The following is a 21234-nucleotide window of genomic DNA, read 5'->3' on the forward strand; positions in this document are numbered from 1 at the left end:
CCAAGGGCTGGAGCCCCTCTGCTCTGGAGCCAGGCTGGGAGAGCTGGGAATGTTCACCTGGAGAAAAGAAAGCTCCAGGGAGAGCTCAGAGCCCCTTCCAGGGCCTAAAGAGAGCTGGAAAGGGACTGGGGACAATGGATGGAGGGACAGGACAAGGAGGAATGGCTTCCCACTGCCAGAGGGCAGGGATGGATGGGATATTGGGAAGGAATTCTTCATAATGAGGGTGGGGAGGCCCTGGCACAGGGTGCCCAGAGAAGCTGTGGCTGCCTCATCTCTAGAAGTGTCCAAGGCCAGGTTGGACAGGGCTTGGAGCAGCCTGGGATAGTGGAAGGTGTCCCTGCCCATGGCAGGGGTGGAACAAGGTGATCTTTAGGGTCCCTTCCAACCCAAACCATTCTGGGATTTCACACCTGCACAAAACTGCACTGACAGATCCAACCTGTGTCTCGACTCCCACTTCTTGCACGGTGGAAATGGTGCTGAAGCCTCACTCGGGGCTGTTTCTCCTTCCCACCTGCCTTTGGCTGGTCCAGGCAGTCCTGGTGCAGGGACAGGACTCGGGGCATTACCAGGCTGCTCTCCTGCCACAAACCAGAGTGGGCAGAGGGCAAAAGCTCCTGCTGCTGGCCCTGCTTAAGCAGAAGTGGTGTGAGCATTCTGTCTGCACGAGCTGAGCTCGGCCCCAGACTTTGCTTTGCCCGTGGCCATGACCTGACTGTGCTGTGACCGAGGCCATGAACTGCCCCAGCTCTGTGTGCAGGAGCCCCAGGTGGCTGCTGCTCCCACTCCTGAGTGTCCAGCAGCCAGGAATCACAGGGCCATCAGCCCTCCTCATCAGATATGTCACCAAAAATGGAGTGGGGGGGGTTGTTTCTCCTCAATCATCCAGCAGCCTGTGAACCATGGGCTGCCAGGCCACCAGGGCCCGTGGGCAGAGCCTGCTGGGCCCTTTCCCATCCCCGTTGCTCTGACATTGCTTCACTTTAGTAACTCCAAACTTCAAGAGATACCTTCTTGCATCCTGAAATGACCTTGTAACGAGGAGCCCTTTGCATGCAGAAGGAATCCACCACCTGCAGAAACATCACCCAGCACAGGAGCAGCCCGGAGCCAGGCTCACCTGAGAGGTTTATCCGTTTACATGTACATAGAGGGATGTGTGTGTGTGTGTGTGTGTGTGTTGTGCAGGACTCCACCCCCTGCTCCCATGGAGATGCAGTTATTTTATGTAAGAGTATTTTTTTAGAATGGGTATTGCTTATTCCACCGCTGTACAACTGATTGCACTGTAACAGGTCTGGTCCCTGTGATGCTTTGAAGGCTGGAAATTCTCATGTACTTTGCCCAGCACGGTGAAAAACAAACCACACAGAAGTAACAGTCATAAATACACAACTTTAAAAAAATTACTGTTAAAGATTTATTGCAATAATACAATAAAATTTAGAAGAAAAAAAAAAAAAAAAAAACAAAAAACCAAACCAAACCATTTGTGTTTAGTTACATCTTAAGTCCGGAAGTTGCGAGAGAGGGACCGCGAGTTTCCGCAGGTGACAAAGCCACCCCTGGGTGTCCCACCCGAGACCCTGCACAGGCACCTGATTTTCGGCACAGGGCTGGCCCCCAAAATCAGGCTCTTCCTTGGCAGCCCAAATTGGCCACCCCAGGTCACTGGTCATGACCAGAAGTCCCAGCCTGAACTGAAATTCCCGTGTTCATGCTACGCAAAATGTTGTGTAAACTCTCAGCTGGCTGCCTTCAAATATCTATAATTACATATATTCCTGCCCTCCCTCCCCCACCCCCCCCCAAACAACCTGGAAAACGAATCCTGGTGATTGCACTCAAGGTTTGGACACACACAATTCTTCCTCAGGTACACATGTGCAAAACACTTTTAAAAAAGCCACCACAACCTTGTGTTCTGTTACAAAAAAACCCCATTCCATGAAAAGCCCCACCCTGATGCATCTGAACACCCTCACGGTGCCCTTGTGCACTCTCAGAGTATGACAGGGTTGCAAATAAATTATTGTGGAAAACATGGATAGGAAGTATATGGCTTCTAGAAAAGTTATTGTGTTGGGTTTTCTTTCCCTAAGTTCAGTGACAGTGCATGAAGCTGAGTCATGGCCTGACCTTCCGGGGCTCAAAGCACAAAGGCAGCAATGAAAAAGGGACTGAAATGCCTATTAAAAAACAACAACAAAAAGGTATTTAGATGGTGGGGTCCAGTGCAAAATACACGGGGAAGCAGAAGGGGCTGGGCTGTGAGCCCAGTTTCCAATACTGGCGTGTGCTGGTTGCTCAGAGCTGTGAGTGATAAAGTGCCGTGAGCCAACAGAGCCCAAACCCTCGGGCTCGGCCTGGCAGCGGGGCTGGGGGCACTGGCCCCCATCAGGCTGCAGCAGTCCAGGGGCCTGGGCTGCTCTCCTAAAACAAACCCAACTCTTAGAGCAGAGGAGCGGCAGCAGTGAGGGTGGTGGTGTCTGACGCCGTGGAGTTAAGGGTCTTTGGTTTAAAAAAAAAAAAGATAAAAAGAAAAATTAAAAGAAACTACTGACAACAGATGCCCAAGCTCAGGGCTAAAGAGAAGCAGCTGCCATGGAGGGGTGGGTGACACAACACTCAGCAGGGCCCCTGGCATGGGGCACAGGGGTGGCACTGCCACACCTGGCTTCCCACCCCTCCTGGGTGGGGACAGAGGCAGCGCTGGCTGGGCTGGAGAGGAACAGAGCTAACCACAAAACACCCCGTGAGGAGGCTGGGAAAGCCAGCCCTGGAGCTGGGATCAGGCAGGGATGTGGCCTCTGTGTCACTCCCCACAGCCTTGCTGTGTCCCCACAAGCTGCAGGGCAGTGGCAGAAATTCTCCCTCGAGGAGGAGGGCAGGAGGCTCTGACGTGGGCTGACCCTGTGGGGGAACTGTCCCAGCTCTAAATGTAAACGTTGGAAGCTCTGCTGAGCAAACCACCCGGGAGGGCCCTGTCCTGCAAGGCAGAGGGAGAGGAGGAGCCCTTGCTCACCAAGTCACCTGTCAGCACCCACCCTCCTGGGGTTCCAGGAGGAGCCTGAGCCAGTTGCACCAGGGGAACCAAACCAATTTCTTGGCAGTGAGTAAACAACAAACCCCACCATGAACATAAAATAAAATAGGGTTAAAAACACATGTAGTGTGGAGAGCGTGTGACTTCACCAAACTGGCTTGAAATGAGGTGTTTCTAATGCTAAAAAGTGGCAATGTGGTGTGGTAACTGATGGGCATTATTGCAACAGTGCAATTCTGTATCAGCATCGAATGTGGGTCTAGCAAGAGAACGTCCAGTGTTTCTTTGGTGTATGGTAGTAAGAGTACAGAGCCTGTGTGCCTCAGACAGCACAACACAAAACTTCTACACCTACCAGTGGAAACAGCATGAAACAAGCCAGTTTTCTATGGCAAAACTGGGTAAAGATCCACAACCAAATCTAAAACAACAGCAATTTGCTTTGTGAATTCCCTGTCCATGCTAATTGTTTGTATTAAAAATATGGCAACAGAGATTAGAAAACATGTTAAAAATGCATAATTTTCATGTCCTGAATGAAAAAAATTTAGAAATACGCATTTTTGCATTATGCAAGACAGATTTAAAACGCACACACACACACACACAAAGGAAAACCCTGTAAGGAGTTAAGAAATTGGGAACTGCATTTGCACCACTGTCCAGACCGCGCCCTGAGCAGCCTTCCCTGCGCTCACATCCCGATCCAAACACTCCAAAATCTGTTTCTTCTTCAGAAAGTAGAGCTGGAGGTTGCTGGGTCCTTTTACAATCCTCGATGCAGACAGAACCAAGACACAAAGTGCCCTCACAGAATCCGTCGGGAGCACGGAGCTAATTTACAAAACGGGGCCGTCACAGTCATCTTGGGTAAATAAAAAGGTTTTCTCCGGTTTACAAAACGGAAGTCTGACCTTTCCTTAGTTCCAGGCACTACTTAACTGAATAGGTAAAGGTTGACTACAGCACAGTCGGGGAGAGGTCCCTGGCACGGCTCCTGTGTGCCCGCTAGCGGTGCCCGGTGTAGGCCTTGAGCCACGAGGTGACCGAGGCGGCGGCGGACGAGATCATCCCGCCCGCGCTGCTGCTGGCGATGGGCTGGGACACCTGGGTGCTCTGGCTCTGCAGCATCTCCACCTGCTGCGAGGGGATGTCACAGAACCTGGGGCTGGGCAGGTTCTCCCAGTCCGTGCCCAGGTCCGTCTCCTCGTCGCTCACGTGCTCGTCGCCGCTCTCGTCCGTCTCGCCCGCCGCGCTGGGGTCCACAAATTCCATGGAGTCTTCCAGGTCAGCGCTGATTTCGAAGGGGCCGGACCTGGGGGTGAGGACACAACGCTGACCCATCAGTCCCTCCGTCCTCTCTGCTAGGGTGAGCCCTGGGTGCCCCACAGCACCCTGTGGGGCATCTGCCATGGGCACAGCAGAGATCAAATGCCCCTGTCTCTATCAGCTGGGCAGAGAAACTGCAGAGGGAACTTTGTGTCACCACGGTCATAACACGAACACTTGGCCAAGGGAGGGACAGGGTTCCAGCCCACGGAGCAGGAACGGTGGGAGAGCAGTTCCGCTCTGGCAGGGGTAGGGAAACACACACACAACAGAGAAAGCTACTGGTGATAACTCAGGGCTCCAGTGGTGGGAATCTCGGCTTGATGTGGAACAGCTTTAATTTCCAACACCAGCCCTGGCCAGGCTGAGACGGCTCAGCTCTGTTGGGGTGTAGCTACGATTCACAGGTCTGGCACAGCTCACCAGTGGAGACTTCCCACTCTGCCCTGAGCAACACCTCAACCTCTTTCTCACTCTGAGGTTGGCCAGACACTGGAACAGGCTGAGAGGCTGTGTGGTCTCCCCTGGAGACAATGCAAACCCCACCACACAGAATCACAGAATGGGTCACGTTGGAAGTCACCACAGTGGCTCATCTGGTCCCACTTTCCTGCTCCAGCAGGGTCATCACAGAGCACATGGCACAGGATTGTGTCCAGTCAGCTCTGGAATATCCCCAGTGGTTGAGACTCCACATCCCTGTCTGCTCAATCTGTTCCAGTGCTCGGTCACTGCACAGGGAAGTTCTTCCTCACGTTCAGGTGGGACTCGTGGGCATCAGTTCCTGCTCGCTCCTCTGGTGCCATTGGTGGGCCCCACAGAGCAGAGCCTTGTCCATCTCTGAGCCTTCCCTGCAGACACTGAAAGACAGGGCTGAGGGCCTGGACAGCCCCTGCTCCCTCAGCCTTTCCTGGGCAGGGAGATGCTCCAGTCCTGAGCACTGGCTCTGCTCTGAGCAGGGCCATGGGCTGCATCTGCCCAAACCCACCTGGGCTGTGACTCCGAGTTCCCTGCTGCCACTGCCTGGTGGGAGAAGCGATTGCATCCTGCCCATCCCACTGCTCTGGGCTGCCTGTATTCCACGGAAAAAGGCGGATTCTCCACAGCAAGCAGCATCCCTGACTGAGTTCACTCCAAGCCACAGAACTGCCCAGTGAACGTGAGCAAGAATTTAATGGAATCATGGGATCATTGGGGTTAGAAAAGACACCCAAGATCACCGTGTCCAACCACTAAACACAGTAACCATTTAGCACAAGCAAGAGTTTCTCCAGCCTTAGTGGGAGAAGGAGCCTAAAGCAGTGATTTATAATGGAAAATATTAATGCAGATAATTAAAGTTTGGTAAAATTATAAGCATATGAAAACAGCAGCATATAAAGGAGATTGTCAGGCAACTACAAGCTTAGGTATCTAAAGGAAAATAAAGAGAGCTGGTTGCTGCAAACTTTGCAGCCAGCTGAGAAATTAAAGGCAAACACTCCTCTTTCATAATCTGGAAAAGAATGGGAGCGCTGCCTCCTGGCAAAGCCTTTTGCTTAACAAGGCAACACAAGAAGGGAGTCATCAGGGCTGAGGCCAGCAGAGACCATGAGATCATCCCAAGTGACCTCCTCTCTAACAAAGGCCACTGCGTCCCACCCGTTCTCCCTGTCCTGAGCCCAGCAACTCCTGCCTGATGACAGCATCCATTCCAGAAACTCATCCAGCCCTGAGAGGATGACAGAAGGAAACAGAATCCCCACCTTCATTCCTGTGGGTAATTAATGTCTCTGTAAAGTGCATGTGCCTCATTTCAAGCAGCTCAGACTCTGCTCCCAGTGGTGTCTGTAAAGCCATTCCAGCAGTCTGTGGGTATTTTATCCAACTCTCCTGTAACCCTTTCTTTTACTATCTGGACCCAGCTGATGGATCTGGAGCTCTGTGACACCTGCACAGGTGCCCACTGTGACCCCTGGACCTTTTAGAGCAGCTGCTTTCCTTTGAGGACACAGCTCTTCATCCTCTGGGTATTTCCAGCACTGTCCTTGTTTTTAGGCAAGCAGCAGCAAGCACAGATTTTTGTCCAAAATCCTTTCCAAAGATGTGGTTCCCCATGTCTCTGGGCTGAATCAGTAGGGATATATCCAGAGAACACAAGGTGAGTGGGAACAGACAGTTCCTCTGAGTGGCACTGCAGGTTTTTGAATGAAACCAGATCCGTACACGAGAACAAAGCAGAAGAGTAGATTTCGGAACATTGCTGTGCTTAAGGGGCGAATAAAGCACCAGGCACATCAAACAAATGTTTGCAGACAGTTTGGGCACAAGTGACTTGTGTCTGGATTATCCCAATGGGGAAATCAGTATTGTTTGCTTTCTTATATTTAACTTGTGAAAAAAAAAACAAATTATTAAACCTGGTGTGTGCAGGCCAGAGCTGACGTTCTTTTCATCGTGTTCTAAGCTAAGAGAAGAGTTGTCTTTAATCTTAATTTACATATAAATGAAAATTATTTGAAGGGTCAACTTTGGTCTAGGCAGTTCAGTGACTGGAAGTATTTTGAGAAAGGTTTGCCTGGGATTCTTCTCAGGGTTTGTATTACTGGATGCTCTCGGGTATTTGCATGCTGGCAAGGCATGGGCAGGGTCACACTTGGAGCATGGCAAGGCTACCTGGCATTTGTGCTGCTGTTCCTTGGAGGGAAGGAGTTCCTGCTCCTGGGTGTAGGGGAAATAAGTCCATCATCAGCTGCAAAGCCTCCAGCTGAGCCTGCCATAGGCAGAAGCACAGCAAACACACGTCTGTGAAATTTGATTTCCTACTCAGAAGCCCCCTTTTTCTGTCCTGTTTTGCCTCCTCCTGGAACTACCCCAATTTCTGTGCTGAGGACTGATCTATAGGCACAGCAGAAGAGAATTTCCCTCATAAGTAACAAGGCAAAGGCATAAATTCAAAAGGAATTCAGCCACAGGAGAGTTCATATTTTGCTTTTCTTACCTGCCCAAGTTCTCAGTGTCTGGGCTGACCAGGTACATGAGGTTCCTGAGGGTATGCAGGGGGTGCAACAGATCTAAATTTACATGCTGACATGTGGAAAGGGAAAAAAAAACCATCATCAGGTCCTGAAGGAAACCAGCAGGCACAGCTGATATTTTAAAAGCTATTTAAAGATATCAAATATGCACCCCCCTACCTGAGAGAAGCAGAGGTGAAGGATATTAGCATTCAGCTTCTTCACTGCCCGTGTGAACCTGTGTCTGCTGAGATTCTCTCCACAGAATTCACTGTTAAAACACCACACACACAAATACACAGGAAGCAAAATGCTGTGAAAATCCACTTACTGGAGGCATCAGCATTCCATGCCCTGGCTTCCTAAAACATCCTGGAATAAAAATCCTCGCAGTGAGCACTTGTTTGAAGTCCACAGCCAGTTTTAGAGTGCTCAGGAGACTAATTTTTCACCTAGCAGGACTGTGAGCCTTTTTTGGGCTCTCCTTGCCCTGGCCTCCCCAGTTTCCACAGGACAGGTGGTGTGAACTGTAGTGAACTCAAGAGGTCCACCAGTGCCAAACTGTTTCAGATCTCCTTTAAAATCCTGCATCATTTCCTGTTCCCAACCTTTTCCTTCTCTGAGCCCTGAACACCCAAATAAAATCAGAGAATCACAGAATGGTTTGGGTTGGAAGGGACCTTCAAGATCCTCTGGCTCCAAGCCCACAGCCATGAAGTGGGAAAAAGCTGAAAGCCTACACAAGTTTTGTGCCCTCACTTTGACAGCCACTATTTTAAAACACCTAAAAGAATCTCAGCAGCACATTTGAGTCCCCTGGGAGTCTGACCAGGTCTGCAGCTCCTTCTGTACAGATCCCAGCTGCTCCACACAGACACCAAAATTCTAACAGCGCCTTTCATCCAAAATGGGGTTCATGCAATGCACTCCTAGGTGTGTTCCCATGGGGGTTTTATCCCATTGGGAATTACACTGCTGCCATGCCATATTATAGGACCTTGTCCTACAGCACAGGAGGCAGCAGAGCTGCTCTAGAGCTGCTGGATCAGGCTGGGATTTAGTGAAGCACAAAACTGGGGTCGAATAAAACCAAAAGTGCCATTCATACACTGCCATATTTAAGCTCTCTTTTGAGGATGCTGAATATATCAACTAGAAAAGTGTTGTTTTCAACTGTGATGGTTGGGCTTCCTCTCAGGAAGTAAAAAAGAAGGAAGGGACTGTTAACTGTGGTCTAAAATCCTGCCAGCCCTCCCCTCAAACAGCACAAAAATCCACGAGCCACCCATGTTACCAAAAAAGCTGTTGCAATTCATGACTTTGTTCCCCAAACGAAGCTGATTTAAGGTCACTGATTCTCCTGCTGTGTTTTTACTTGCCTGTTGCAGAGCTTCTTGGGAAGATTTACATCAAGTATGAGAGACAAAGTGTTAACGAGCTGAGTTGCATAGCACAATGCAGCACTGATGGTATGAGCAGGGTTATTATGTTCCATATCTGAAAGAAATAAAAACAACATGAAATCCTTGTTTTAAATGAAACCTCGGTGAGTGTGTTAATATGTTCCCGGAGTCTGCTCTGGAATATGTCATTTCTAACTATGGAGCACAGCCTAGCAATCATTTCCAGTGAAATCTGTCAGAAGTTGGAAGAAAATAGTAATTCTTGGAATTCCTGTTAAGATGATGACATGTGAACTGTGTCAAAACTGTGAATAATTAACTTTCTCTATTTCATTGTGCTGTGCATCCCAGAGAGCATTTAATGCAAAATAAGATTTCAGCAGACTCATCATAAAATCACAGACTGGTTTGGGTTTGAAGGGACCCTAAAGACCACCTAGTTCCAACTGGGCAGGGAATCTTCTCCTATAATCCCTATACTGGCATTTATTTCTGGCTCAGGGTGGGAACAAATGGACCAGTCTCCTGCTCCTCAGTGGCACCCAAAGCTTCTGGAGTGTCCCAGCTGCCTAAGATCAGGCCTTTGCCCCTTACCAGGCCCCTGTGTAGTCTTCTTCTCCTCCACCCAGTTGTAGTAAGCTGAGTAGTCCCCGTTGTTGGGGAGGATGATCCAGGGCCCTGTGATGCTGATGCTGGTGTCCCCGTTGTGGTCGTCACACACCCACCTCCCCGACAGGTACGTGGTTCTCCGTGCCTCTGCCAGCTTGCTCACAGTGCTGGAGGTCATGGCATTGTCACTCTCTGAGGACACATCTGCAGGGTCCCTGCAGGACCCCAGAAGGGTTTGAAAAGAAGTGGTTAAAAATAGAATCGAAGACGCACCTGGCAGGCACTGAGCCAGATTTCACTCAGGGCAAAATGGTTGTTGGATTGCTCCTGCAAAATCCTCAGTCCCAAAACTACTTTCATTTTCTCTGGCATTTTTAATTACCTATTATGGTAAAATCCTAGAATGGTTTGGTTTGGAAGGGACCCTAAAGCCCATCTCATTCCAACTTTCCTGCCATGGGCAGGGACACCTTCCACTATCCCAGGCTGCTCCAAGCCCCGTCCAGCCTGGCCTTGAACACTTCCAGGGATGGGGCATCCATATTTTAAGGAAGTTTAACACTGGACACACAGCTCAGATGTCTCAGTGGGGAGATGCAAGCACCTCCAGGTTCAGATTCTTCTATCCTGGACCTTTGTCTTTGGGTGAGAACACGGCTCCCCCTCCTCCTCCCCACAGATCCTAAGGGAGCCAGAGCACATACCTTAGATTGACACAACTCTCTTCTGCGTGTCTAAACCCAAGCAAAATGATCCCAAAAGGACAAGCCTGCCATACCTCATGCTTGTCTTCACCTCTTCAATGGGGAAGATGACCGAGGTCAGCTCCAGGATGTGCGACCGACGGAGGTTTGCCAAGTGCTCATACTGGGATTTCAGGTCGTAGGTTTTTTTCTCCACCAGGTCTCCCAGCTTCCTGTTGTGCCTCTGGATCTTCTCCTTCTTCTCCTGATGCCTCTGAGCCCTGCGATAATGCTTCTGGTTCTCCTCTTTAATCCTCAGCAGCCCCTCCGTGTCTGCGAGAACGGCAGCAGATGTTATCCCTTGCAAAAGGAGCTGGGAGGTGCTTGGAAGAAAAGCTTGAGAAAAGCTTTATTAATATTTATAGAAAACTAGATCTATGGCAGCTTAAAACAGAAAACTCTGCTAAACTATTAACATCTTCCAGCTGCTCAGTGGTACAACTTTTTAATCTCCTGTGAAGATCTTCAAAGAGACTGCAATTGGGATTATTCTTTCCCTATCTTTTACCCGGCTATTTTTGGATTTGGAGCACAAAAACCAAGATTTCCCACTTTAATTAAACTCCTGAGGTAATCATCCTGACAGAAATAGCCTGACTGTACATGTTTGCATCGTGCTGGCCAAAAAAGCCCTGCCCTGCTTGCAGCCAAAATCAAGTGCAGACAGCATCTTCAGTCACCATTTCTGGCACCTCTGCTGCTGTTAGTGTGGGTTATTTGGGCTTCACTCATGGATGTGCTCTTACAGCACTTGGATCCCAGCAGTGCAGGCTCCTTGTTTCCACAGGGAACACTGGCTATCTCCCTTTCCACTCACAAAATGGGAAATGTGCTCATTGCTGAAGCGCTGAACTGCCTGGATTCACTCCACGTGTCAGGAACGCTGAGGCTTGGAAAAACACCCTGCAAGAGCATCTTGAAGCATCCAAGGTTGGGCCTGATGATCTTAAGGTCTTTTGCAACCTCGATGATCCTATGGGTCTGCTGATTCTGCTATAAAATAACTGGCTGTGGTAATGCTCCACAAACATGGTGCTAGAGAGTCAGCCACCTCTGTCTTTTAAAAGCTCAGGGAAAGATTTCCTGTGCTCTTCCCAAATACATGTTTAAAACTCTCCATGCGCCCTATTTGAAGCGTGCCTGCCCCTGCAGACACAGACGCTGCTCTCTCTGAACATCAGGAACCATTCCAGTCATCTGATCTGCTGCAATCCATGGTGTGTCTGGTAGGAAGGGAGATCTGGTATGTGGGAGATGCAAAGTCCCAAATTAAAGGAGGCGAGAAGAGCTCCTCCATGCAGGTAAGAACTAATAATCCTCAGGTTTATATAATATAAATAAGTGGCCCCTGTTATAATTTAAATAAATAACCCTTGGTAGAGGAGCAGTAGAAAAATCCACTTTTCTCTGAGCAATACCAAGAATCCCTATGTGTCAGCTGCAAATCCCTTTTGCTTTAAGCAGTCCTGTAACATCAACACAAAATCAATTAACACTTGCATTCATATTCCCAAACTCTCCCTTTGCATAAAGAACAACAGACAAAGGAGGAGGAAAACGTCCATCTGTTCAATTTTCACATTCATGTTCGACTTGAAAGGCTACTTTTTCAGAGTGAACTCCCTTCCCTGCAGGTCCAACAGCAATTATTTGGGAGCAGGGGAGACACTGAACTCACGTTTCCTCTTCAGCAGTCCCAGTGCACAAACAGCTGTCCTGCTCTCTGCACAGCACCTCTGCTTTATGACCCAGTTTATGAGGTGATTAAAAATCTGTTCCCAGGGGTATTTCAGGACACCACCGTGTCCCACCTGCACTGCCTGACAAATGCAAGCCCAGGCACACTGATCTCTGCCCAGAGAGCTCTGCCAGGTATTTGCAAGCCTGTCTCCTTGAACTGTTCTGCACAGAAAGAAGGCAAACACACAGATTTTAAAACATTATTTTAAGCACCAATTATTGAGGTCTCCAGGAGAGTCAGCTCCAAAAGCAGGAACCCAGTGTTCTAGAAATCGTTCTTATTTCAGAAAATTAAACTGTGCCACATCCAAGAGAAGATAAACAACTTTTTCACACTTTTTATGTGGCCCAAGAGTGACCAAGTTGGTTTCCTGATCTATTTGGCTACTCACAGCTAAAATTCATTTCTGGTCTCTCTCCAAAAGCAACTGAGCTAACAATAGGTCAGTTGGGCAATAGTTAGCTCAGTTTTTAAGTCACATCTAACCAAATTCACTGTGAATCAAGAGAAGTTGCAAGAGTTGCAGACAATAAATTCCACAGAAGAATAGGAAAATGGAGAACTTCACTCCCTGGTTGGTCCTAACACTCTGCCACCTTCAGAGCATTTTGAGAAAAGGTGACTAATCCCTCAAAATCACATTGATTTCCTCTTCTCCTTTCTTCACAGGCTAAAGACAAAAAGTCATACTCTCCATAATAATAATCTTCTATCTACTGAAAAGCTTGTTTTTCTTCAACTTCCTCTTCTCTAAACCAAACATGAATTTTCTTAGCCATTCTTTCTGTTTCATTCCCAATACTCAGACTTTCTTCACGTGATTTGTATCTTTCTTAAATTGTTTAAATTGGACACCAGACTTCCACTGAAGCAATAGCAATACCTGGCACAGCAGGATAACTGCTTCCATCTTAAATACAGCACTTACTTTAGTTAACCCAGAAAGAGGCCTGAGCCTTTCTGGAGCACCACGAGATTGATAACTTTTATTTAATTTGCAATTCCCCAGATCCTTTCCTGCCAAATCTCACCACCATCCCCCATTCTGGGTTTGTTTCTCTTTACAACAGCGTGTGCCTTGACTTCGTCCTTTTCAGATGATGTTGTCTATTTATCTGCATGATTTTGAATTTGGTCCTGGTCTCCACAGAAGGCATTTCACCATCCAGCCTGGCTTTCTCCATTCCACCCTCTATTCTACTGAGCTATTATGGGAAATACTGAAGAGAACTGGGCCAGGAACTGGCTCCTGCTGAGCTCCACCTGTCTCACCTCCTCAGCTGGACCAGTGTCACCGCTCTTTGAACGCAGCTTTCCTAACCTTTTGTGATGACCTTGCAGGGGTTACACCCAGAGCAAATGTCTTGGTTTGCTCACAAGACAGTTTCAGGCAGTGCCCAAATCCAACTTATGTGCAGCTTCTGCTTCATCCTCCACTGCACCACTTGTTCCCCAGGCATGGGGTTGATTTGACATGAATATCATAACCACGACATAAATAACAAAACATGAATTTGACATGAGTATCACAACCAAGTGATGCCTATATTTAACCACCTTATCTTCCAGTTACCAGCAAAGTTGCCCCATGTCTGTAACAGGATGCCTGTGTCATCAGTGTGAGGTTCTTCCTTCCTGCACCCTTTGAAAGCAGGTACTGCTTTCAGCTTCCTCAGACATCCTCACTCCCTCATGTGTTCCTGAGTGCTCCACAGACTACTTCAGCTTGTTCCTTGGGTTCCATAAAGCAAAGTAATATGCAGCTGTTTGTTTCCTTTCCTTAGCCTGCAGTCCTCTCATGATGGAAAATTTAACCAGGCTAAGCAGCTGATCACATTTTCTTTGCAGGAAGATGAAGCAAAGGCAGCACTGAATGCTTCAGACTTCTCTGCACTGTTATTTGCTCTCTTTCCTGTTAACTAACACACTTGTCTACTCCTTCACCTTTTCTTTATCATACATTTCCTATTGTTACTATCCATCCTCCTTATTAATTGAAAATCATTTTGCATCTCAGCCTTTTTTTGATTTTTCACCCCAAGCCCATGCTAATCCTTTATGACTATTCTCAGATTATGCCTCTGCTTCTACTCTCTGTATGACTCCTCTTGAATTTCAAGCCATAAAAATATCCCAGATTCAATCAATATGCTTCTGAATATGCTTCCTCTACTTCCCTTGCACATAGGTTGTAAGCACAGCTGCACATTCTCTTCTGAAAAATGACCTGGCACATTTAGTGTAAAACAATCTAATGAGTTTCAAAAACTGAGGTTTCTGAATGAAGCAACTCTCCAGCCCACACCATATTTCAGTGACTCTTGCTCAAGTAGGATTTTAGGGTTTTCAGACAGGTGTGGGTTAAAATTCAGCAGTTTCATGAAATCTGTGACAGCTGCAGAGCTGTTTGCTCCTCTTTATCAAGAGGAAGTTATCAGAAACACTACACTGAATAAAGCAATCTCTAGGGACACAGCCAGAGTCACAGGCTGCTAAGCATTTGCTCTTAAAGCTGTTGCAAAACCATCTCCATCCAGCTGAATAATGTCTGCTGTTTGCTAATTAAAGCCCAAGCATAAAAAGGCCAAAATCCACTCACCGATTTGCCTTCAACTTGATTTAGGAAGCGATGGTTTGGAAATTCACCATTTTTTAAAAAACTAATGCTCAAATTCACCTCAATTGATTTTTCACTCTAAGGCACAGCGCGTTTTTCCACATCACAAAAGCAGAGGCATTACTCACGTCTTGTCATTTCATCATTTTCTTTGCAAATGGTCTGTTTCAGCTGCTCAATCCTCATCTTGCAAGACATTATTTTCCACCTCTGAAAAAGAACATTCAGCAACTCTAGGGCACAAATGACTTCAAACACGCTGAACTAATGACTAACAACAAAGCCAGCAGCTTTAGTGCAAAAGTAGCAGGATGCTCTTAAATGGATCAAGCAACTAAATATTTCATACAGCGTTTTGTGCACAGAAGAATGCCACAAACAAAACGAGTGCTTAGTATAAAGTCAATCAGTAAAATAAGTTATTGAACAAAAATTTAGTGAGAAATGAAAAATTCAGCCAGCTTGGAACACTCTGCTTGCAGAGCCCATTTCAGTTTTGCTTACAACAGGCTCTTTGGGAAAGCAACACAATGCCCTCAAGGTAAACTGTAACTTTACACTATCTAGGAATTTAGAGAGTTTAAAAACCATGGGACACTTGGAGCAACTCACCAGCTGATCAGTTATTTCTTTCCCTTCCATGGCCTTCAAAACACTAGAGGAAAAAACATGATTGAAAGTTTTATGACTATCTGGACTCTGTCTGTTTCCAGCAACAGCGTGTTAAAGAGACTGTTTCCTTTTATGAGATCTCTTGGCTTTTATATCAATTTAATAAATACAACTTACTGTTTTTGGAATTCTCTCTGTTTGGTTTTAAGATGCATCAGCCTTTCTTTCTTGTCTGAAAACCTGGAAGAGATTAAATTCTTTTATTGATATTTTACACAATTACAGCACTGTAAGTTGTCTGAAAAAGATAATAAAATTGAAGCTTGGGGATTCTCCAAACCTCAGCTATCTGTCTTCATCTTGGGAAGTAATGGCTAAATGTGTAAAACTCTTGCAGAATTCTAGAGCATGTGTCTCACTGGAATTGCAACAGAACCTCTAAGCTGGAGAAACATCAGAGTGTTGAATTATCAAACTTGTAAGCAAATTATTGCTACTTCTAGATTTATAGCTTAGCAAGAGCAGTATTTTGTGTCTTACAAAAAACATAGAGTACTTTAAAAACCTTCAGTCACTGGAGAAATTAATAGTACTATCTTACATAGTCCATGACCCAAAAGCCTTGCTTCAGCTCTGCTTCACTGGATTCTGGGGTATGGGAACTGCAGAGAACTGACCACAAAGGAATTTTTTTAGGATTCATCATCCTGTGTTTTCACCCTTTGAGTATGCAGAAGCCCCATTCTGCCCCCCTTACTGTTCCATAATTTACTCTCTTTTCCTCTGCAACATGTAGAATTGACAATTTCATCCTAACAGAGCTGTGATATTTCCAGATGCCCCATCCCTGGAAGCGTTCAAGGCCAGGCAGAACGGGGCACGAAGGTGTCCCTGCCCATGGCAGGTGGTTGGAACTAGATGGTCCGTCCTTAAGGTCCCTTCCAACCCCAACCATGTGATTTTATGATTTTACCTTTATTTCAGGGACATCTAAGCTTTATTTAGAAAAAATAGTACACTGAGCCTTGACAGGACGACATCTTGCACTTCCCTCTGTTACTCTGCAGATTTGATTTCAGGTAAAACTTCAAAATGCTTCACTTTTTTCCTTTGAGTGCTGAAATCTGAAAGCTTGGTGACTACCTCTGGATTCAGAGAGTGTGTAACCACCCTTCCAGATGACATTAGCATTAGAACAACAAAACCACTGGCTGCTGCTTCTGTAGTCAAGCAGAAATATCTGTTTTCCTTCCAAAGCAAACCAAAACCAAATGCAGTTGCTTGGCATAAAAGCCAGAGGCCACACGTGAACTGGAGGAATGTGGTGCGACTGGAGCCCAGCTGCTCAGCCCAGCGCGTCGTCCCCTCTTCCTGTGTGTCCTCACCCCAGGAGTCATCATGGAAATGACAAAGGCACTGCATGAGCCTCCTGTTTACCACAGAGCAGTGCACACCTACTGCACCCCGACCTTTGGCTGCCACCAAAAATCCCTTGGCCCAGAAACATAGAGCTCAGCAGTCACACAGTGAGAGCGCTGGGGTAATTCGGCAATTCTTGGTTTCAGAGCTGGATTAATGGGCACAGACTCTGACTGCACAGAATCACCCAATTCCCATCCATCGCATCAGCAAAAAGTTGAATGATTTGTCAAAGAATATAGGAATAAATTAAGTCCTGGCTGTGGAGGGAAGACAGAAATATTTGTGAAAGCCTGTAGAAATTACAGCTCACCACGCGCTTCAGCAGCGATGTCAAACAGCTCCTACCAACTTCTCCAGCAGGTTTCTCCTAAGCAAACATTTCCATTTCTTTATATAGCTCTGATTTCAATTGCATTGCATCCTGCAACTCATTTTTCCTTATATATCTTTAGCCTTTCAATTTGGCAAAGAAACAAAACTTGGGATGAATTATTATAGGAACTCCCATAAAACGTAAACTGAGAGGAGAGAACATCTCGAATTACCCATGAAATGTTTCTCTTTCCTCAAGTCTTATCACATTAAGGTGAGATTTTCTGTGGTTACCTGGCTGATTTCCACATGTTCATGATTAGAGAGAAGCAACCAGAGAGAGGGGCTTCCTAATCTACAGGAGTTGATTAATGCTGAAGGAGTTGAGGGCACTATACTCACTATACCTCCCTTGCTGCAAAAAGTCACTGCTACTAATCATAACCCACAGCCTGGAGAAATTAGACAGGCTCAGACATCACAATTATATTGTCTTTGGCTTTTGCCATCTGCAGACACACAAAGCAAAGCAATTCAGTAGTCTGGGAAACACACTCTGAGAATTTATGCACATGACAGGCTGAAGGACACTCCCAGGAGGAAGAAGAACCTCTGAGCTGAGACCAACATCAAGATGCCAGCTTGGCTTTTGAATATAGAACACATTACTCATGAAAAGAAGAATGTCAGTGACTGTTTTACTGGAGGACTTCTGGACTACTCATCCTTAATTGTAGCTCTCCTTCAGTAATTAATCTTAACAGCTCCTCAGTCTCTCCCCCTCACAGATATGGGGGGTGATTTTTGCCAGACAGATGAAAAACTTCCAATTTTACTGTAGCTCTTCTAAAACTTAGCACACAAAATAGTCCCAAGAAATCTGGAATAATTAGAACGTGAAATTGTTTGTCTTCATATAAGGAAAATTCACAAGAAAATTCTAAAAATGAGCCACTGTTGGATACAAGGTGTAATGCTTGGTTTCTTTACATTTAACTAGGAAGATAATGATCCTTTTCCCCCCCCCTCTGTAACACTTCAAAAAGACAAATGGGAGGCCCAAGTGCCCCCAAAAACTTCCACATTCTGAATTTCTCATGCCAAGCCACCCAGCAAAGCCCTTGTCATGACACTCCTCCAGCACTGGCTGATCTAAAATTAACCCAGGTACTACTAGAAGGCATAAAATCAACAGATAAATAACGATGGTTGTAAACACCAGCTGAAATGCAGCCAGTGAACTGCACCTGCCCCTGCATGGCTTTGGATTCAGTGGTGCCTGGTCACCATTTAAAACATCTCCCCCTCTCCCAGGGATCACATCACAAGAAATTCAGAGACACCCACAAAGAGCAAACAAAGAAAACAGACCTCTTCCCCAGTCTTACTTTAGTCATTCCAAGTATTAATTAGAAAACACAAAGAAAATATTTCAGGAACAGCTTAAAAATAATCCCATTAACCTCAAAACCCAAGCTTTTTGTCCCTACACAGAGTGCTCCTGCTGCCATCAAGGATATTCAGGTTGTTCATATTGTGTTATTCATATAGGTGTGCTGTTCCTTTGATTCACTAAAACAAATTTGCCACTTTTAATGAATTGCACTACTGCAATTCATTAATGGGAAAGTTCTGCCCAGCAGGAGAAACAAAGCCTGGGGAAATGGTGTGTGTAGGGAGGCTCCAGGTTGATAAAACAGCAGTGATCCCCACAGATGGAACCGTGATGTCCAGGCAGAGGGGGGAAAAAAGAAAAAAAATTAGAAAGAGATTTAATTCTTGCAGTTAAAAAATACAGTGTAAATAAACAGGAGCTTTTCCAGCCACAGACAAATGGGGCACTGAAAGCATCTCAGGAGGACGCAGTGATAACTGTCAGACAGAAAAGCTGATCCTGTCTCATGTGAGAAGATAAAGAGGGTTTTCTCTTACACTGGTGCTTCTGGTACTTTGGCTAAAGCTGCTTCTTTATGACTTCATTTTTCTGATGGGCAGAGACTTCTTAAGCCTTGGTTAATACAGAACAACTCTAACAAAGGCTACAATTGAATTTCTAGAATTAAGCCTGACATTTAGCCAAAACTTAGGCTACAAAAGACAAGAAAAATACCAAACTTGGTTTATGTTCTAAGCTCCATATCCAATCTTTTCACAGAATCTGCAGAAAACCCCAAGCAGTCTCACACAACTACACGTTTTCCACCTATTTTAGAAAGACTACATTTAATTTGTGGTTCTACAACACAGTTTTGTATTTAAAAAAAAAGAGAAAGCCCATCCAGTGGCAGACTAAGGTCTCAGTTCTGCAAGGTGACTCACACTGGCTGACAGCCTTTCCCCACTCCCGTGGATGTTGATGGGTGAAAGGCACCCCTGTCCCCTTGTTCCTGGGGACAAAAGGAGTCTTTGGAGTGAGGACACCACCCCCCCGCACGCTGCTTGCCACCTTACCAAAATAGCTCCAGGAATCAGTCCCAACAGCTGCTAACGGGACCAAGAACACGGTGCCAGCCAAGAATCAGAGCTATTCCAGACATGGCACTGGAAGACTTTTTAAGAATCTGGGATGGACATGCTGTGAACGACAGCGATGGAGGAGCCATCTGAGTCATATCATGAGAAAATTTGTCTATGGGCATAGCACTCATGCAGCCTCCCTCATGGAGAGCCAGGAGCAGGACGGCACATGATTAACTCAAGGGGAGTATTTTTTATAATCCTAAAGGAAGAGGTGTACACACAACAAAATGTTTCATTTCTTTCCTACACACCCTCCTAATTTTGCTTAAGGATTTAGAAAACTACTGTTTCAAAGCGTGTTGCCGAAAATAGGTAACCCACTTGAAATAACTCACTGCACGGGTCTCTCTTTGTGCCCTGAACTGTCTGGAGCTTCTGTGGCCGCATCGACACGGACACATCTACTGAGAGCTGTACCTGACTGAGTGAAAGTCAGGGTGATTTCTTAATCATTATTAAAACTATTACTATTTCAAGGCTCGTACCTCATCCTGCTGTGTCCGCCCCCAGCCCCAGGGTGGGCCCGGCAGCCCCCGGAGCGTTCCCCCGCCCAAACCCTGAGCCCGCCGAGCCCCGTTCACCTCCCCCGACCCCCGGGACAGCGGGGAAGGGGCACAACCCCCACGCCCCTGCCCTGAGGCACAGCCCTAAGGCCCCCGAGGCGAGGCGACCCGCGGCAGAGCAGAGAGAGGCCGTCCCGTTCCCCTCAGCGCCGCCGGTACCTCTCGGAGTCGCGCCCATCGAAGAAGACGAAGTCGCCGCTCTGGACGCACTTGGCGCAGGTGAGGCGGCGGCGCGTGGTGTTGCAGAGAGGACACCGCTCCACCGCCACGTAGAGACCCTCGGCGTCCTCCTCGGCGCCCCGCAGAGCCCCGGGCCCGGGCCCGGCCGCGGCCCCGCTGCCCCCACCCAGCCCCACGGGCTGCGGCCGGCGGCCGCTGGGAGCCGCCATGTTGGGCGCCGCGGTCACGTGGAACGCTGTTGGCGGGCAGGGCATTGTGGGAAGGGGCGCTGAGGCGGCGGGCGGGAGCGGGGGAGGGTGCGGGACGGGCCGCGCTCCGCCGGGAAAATCCTTATTTTAATATAAACCGCGTCCTTTTCCTTCTGTAGAAGGACGGGGATCACACCCCTGCCCTGCTCCCAGAGCAACGTGGGTCTTGCATTCCGGCTCCTGGGCCTTCAGAGGTTGCCATGCTGCGACGATCCGTCAGTAACACTGCTGTGGGGACTACGGCTACCGGTCAAAGCACGGCCCTGTATTTACAACAGCATCCAAATCGCTTTGCCCAAGTAGCAAATACCGATGCACATCCTTAAAACCGACGTGGGGGTAGGTTCCGTCAACCCGGCCTCCGTGGTGGAGCCACGGTGAGGAGTTAAATAATAGGATGAAGGAGAGTTGAAGAGAAAGGACCTTAAAGATCATCCAGCTCCAACCTCCTGACCTGAAAAGGGACACCTCCCACTATCCCAGGTTGCTCCAAGCCCCATCGAGCCTGGCCTTGGACACTTCAGGGATCATGGGGCAGCCACAGCTTCTGTGGGCAGCCTGCACCAGGGCCTCCCCACCCCTTTTCTGAGTAAGGAATTTTTTCCTGATAACTAATATTGCCTAATATGAACCTACTCTCGCTTTGAAGCCATTCCCTCTTTCTGTCTGGAGGGGTAAAGACCAGGCAATTAGAGGAGATTGAGTCCACAGAAGCCAGAATAACTTAAAGCAATATCCCCCTTCCCAAAAGAAAGAAACACAACTACAACAACAAAACATTGCTGTACTTTTTTTTTTTTTTTTAAGAGCAATTCCCAGCCCTACATTATTCCCCCTTCCTACCATTATCAAACACTAGCAGGAACAGCACCAAGGAGGTAGAACCAAGA

General features: G+C 47.2%; 1 protein-coding gene across 1 annotated transcript; it reads right to left on the reverse strand.

The window, feature by feature from the left end:
* Nucleotides 1–1394: 1394 nt before the first annotated feature.
* On the reverse strand, nt 1395–20305 carry ATG14 (autophagy related 14). Its single transcript, XM_048307553.1, has 10 exons — nt 20076–20305; nt 15277–15339; nt 15100–15142; nt 14616–14697; nt 10165–10402; nt 9372–9601; nt 8754–8871; nt 7555–7645; nt 7359–7444; nt 1395–4364 (listed from the first exon to the last, which is right to left on the reverse strand). The coding sequence occupies exons 1-10, from the start codon at nt 20303–20305 to the stop codon at nt 4058–4060; spliced, it is 1488 nt and encodes a 495-aa protein (XP_048163510.1). The 3' UTR covers nt 1395–4057.
* Nucleotides 20306–21234: the final 929 nt, after the last annotated feature.

This window comes from Corvus hawaiiensis, chromosome 6, assembly GCF_020740725.1.
Source record: "Corvus hawaiiensis isolate bCorHaw1 chromosome 6, bCorHaw1.pri.cur, whole genome shotgun sequence".
Classification (NCBI taxonomy): Eukaryota; Metazoa; Chordata; class Aves; order Passeriformes; family Corvidae; genus Corvus; species Corvus hawaiiensis.

Coding starts and splice junctions, on each gene's coding strand:
- ATG14 (XM_048307553.1), bottom strand. CDS start 20,305: ATGGCGGCTCCCAGCGGCCGCCGGCCGCAGCCCGTGGGGCTGGGTGGG. Junction 14,698..15,099: donor AAGAAATAACTGATCAGCTG/GTGAGTTGCTCC, acceptor GTTCTTTTTCAG/AGGTGGAAAATAATGTCTTG. Junction 8,872..9,371: donor GAAGACTACACAGGGGCCTG/GTAAGGGGCAAA, acceptor TATTTCTTTCAG/ATATGGAACATAATAACCCT.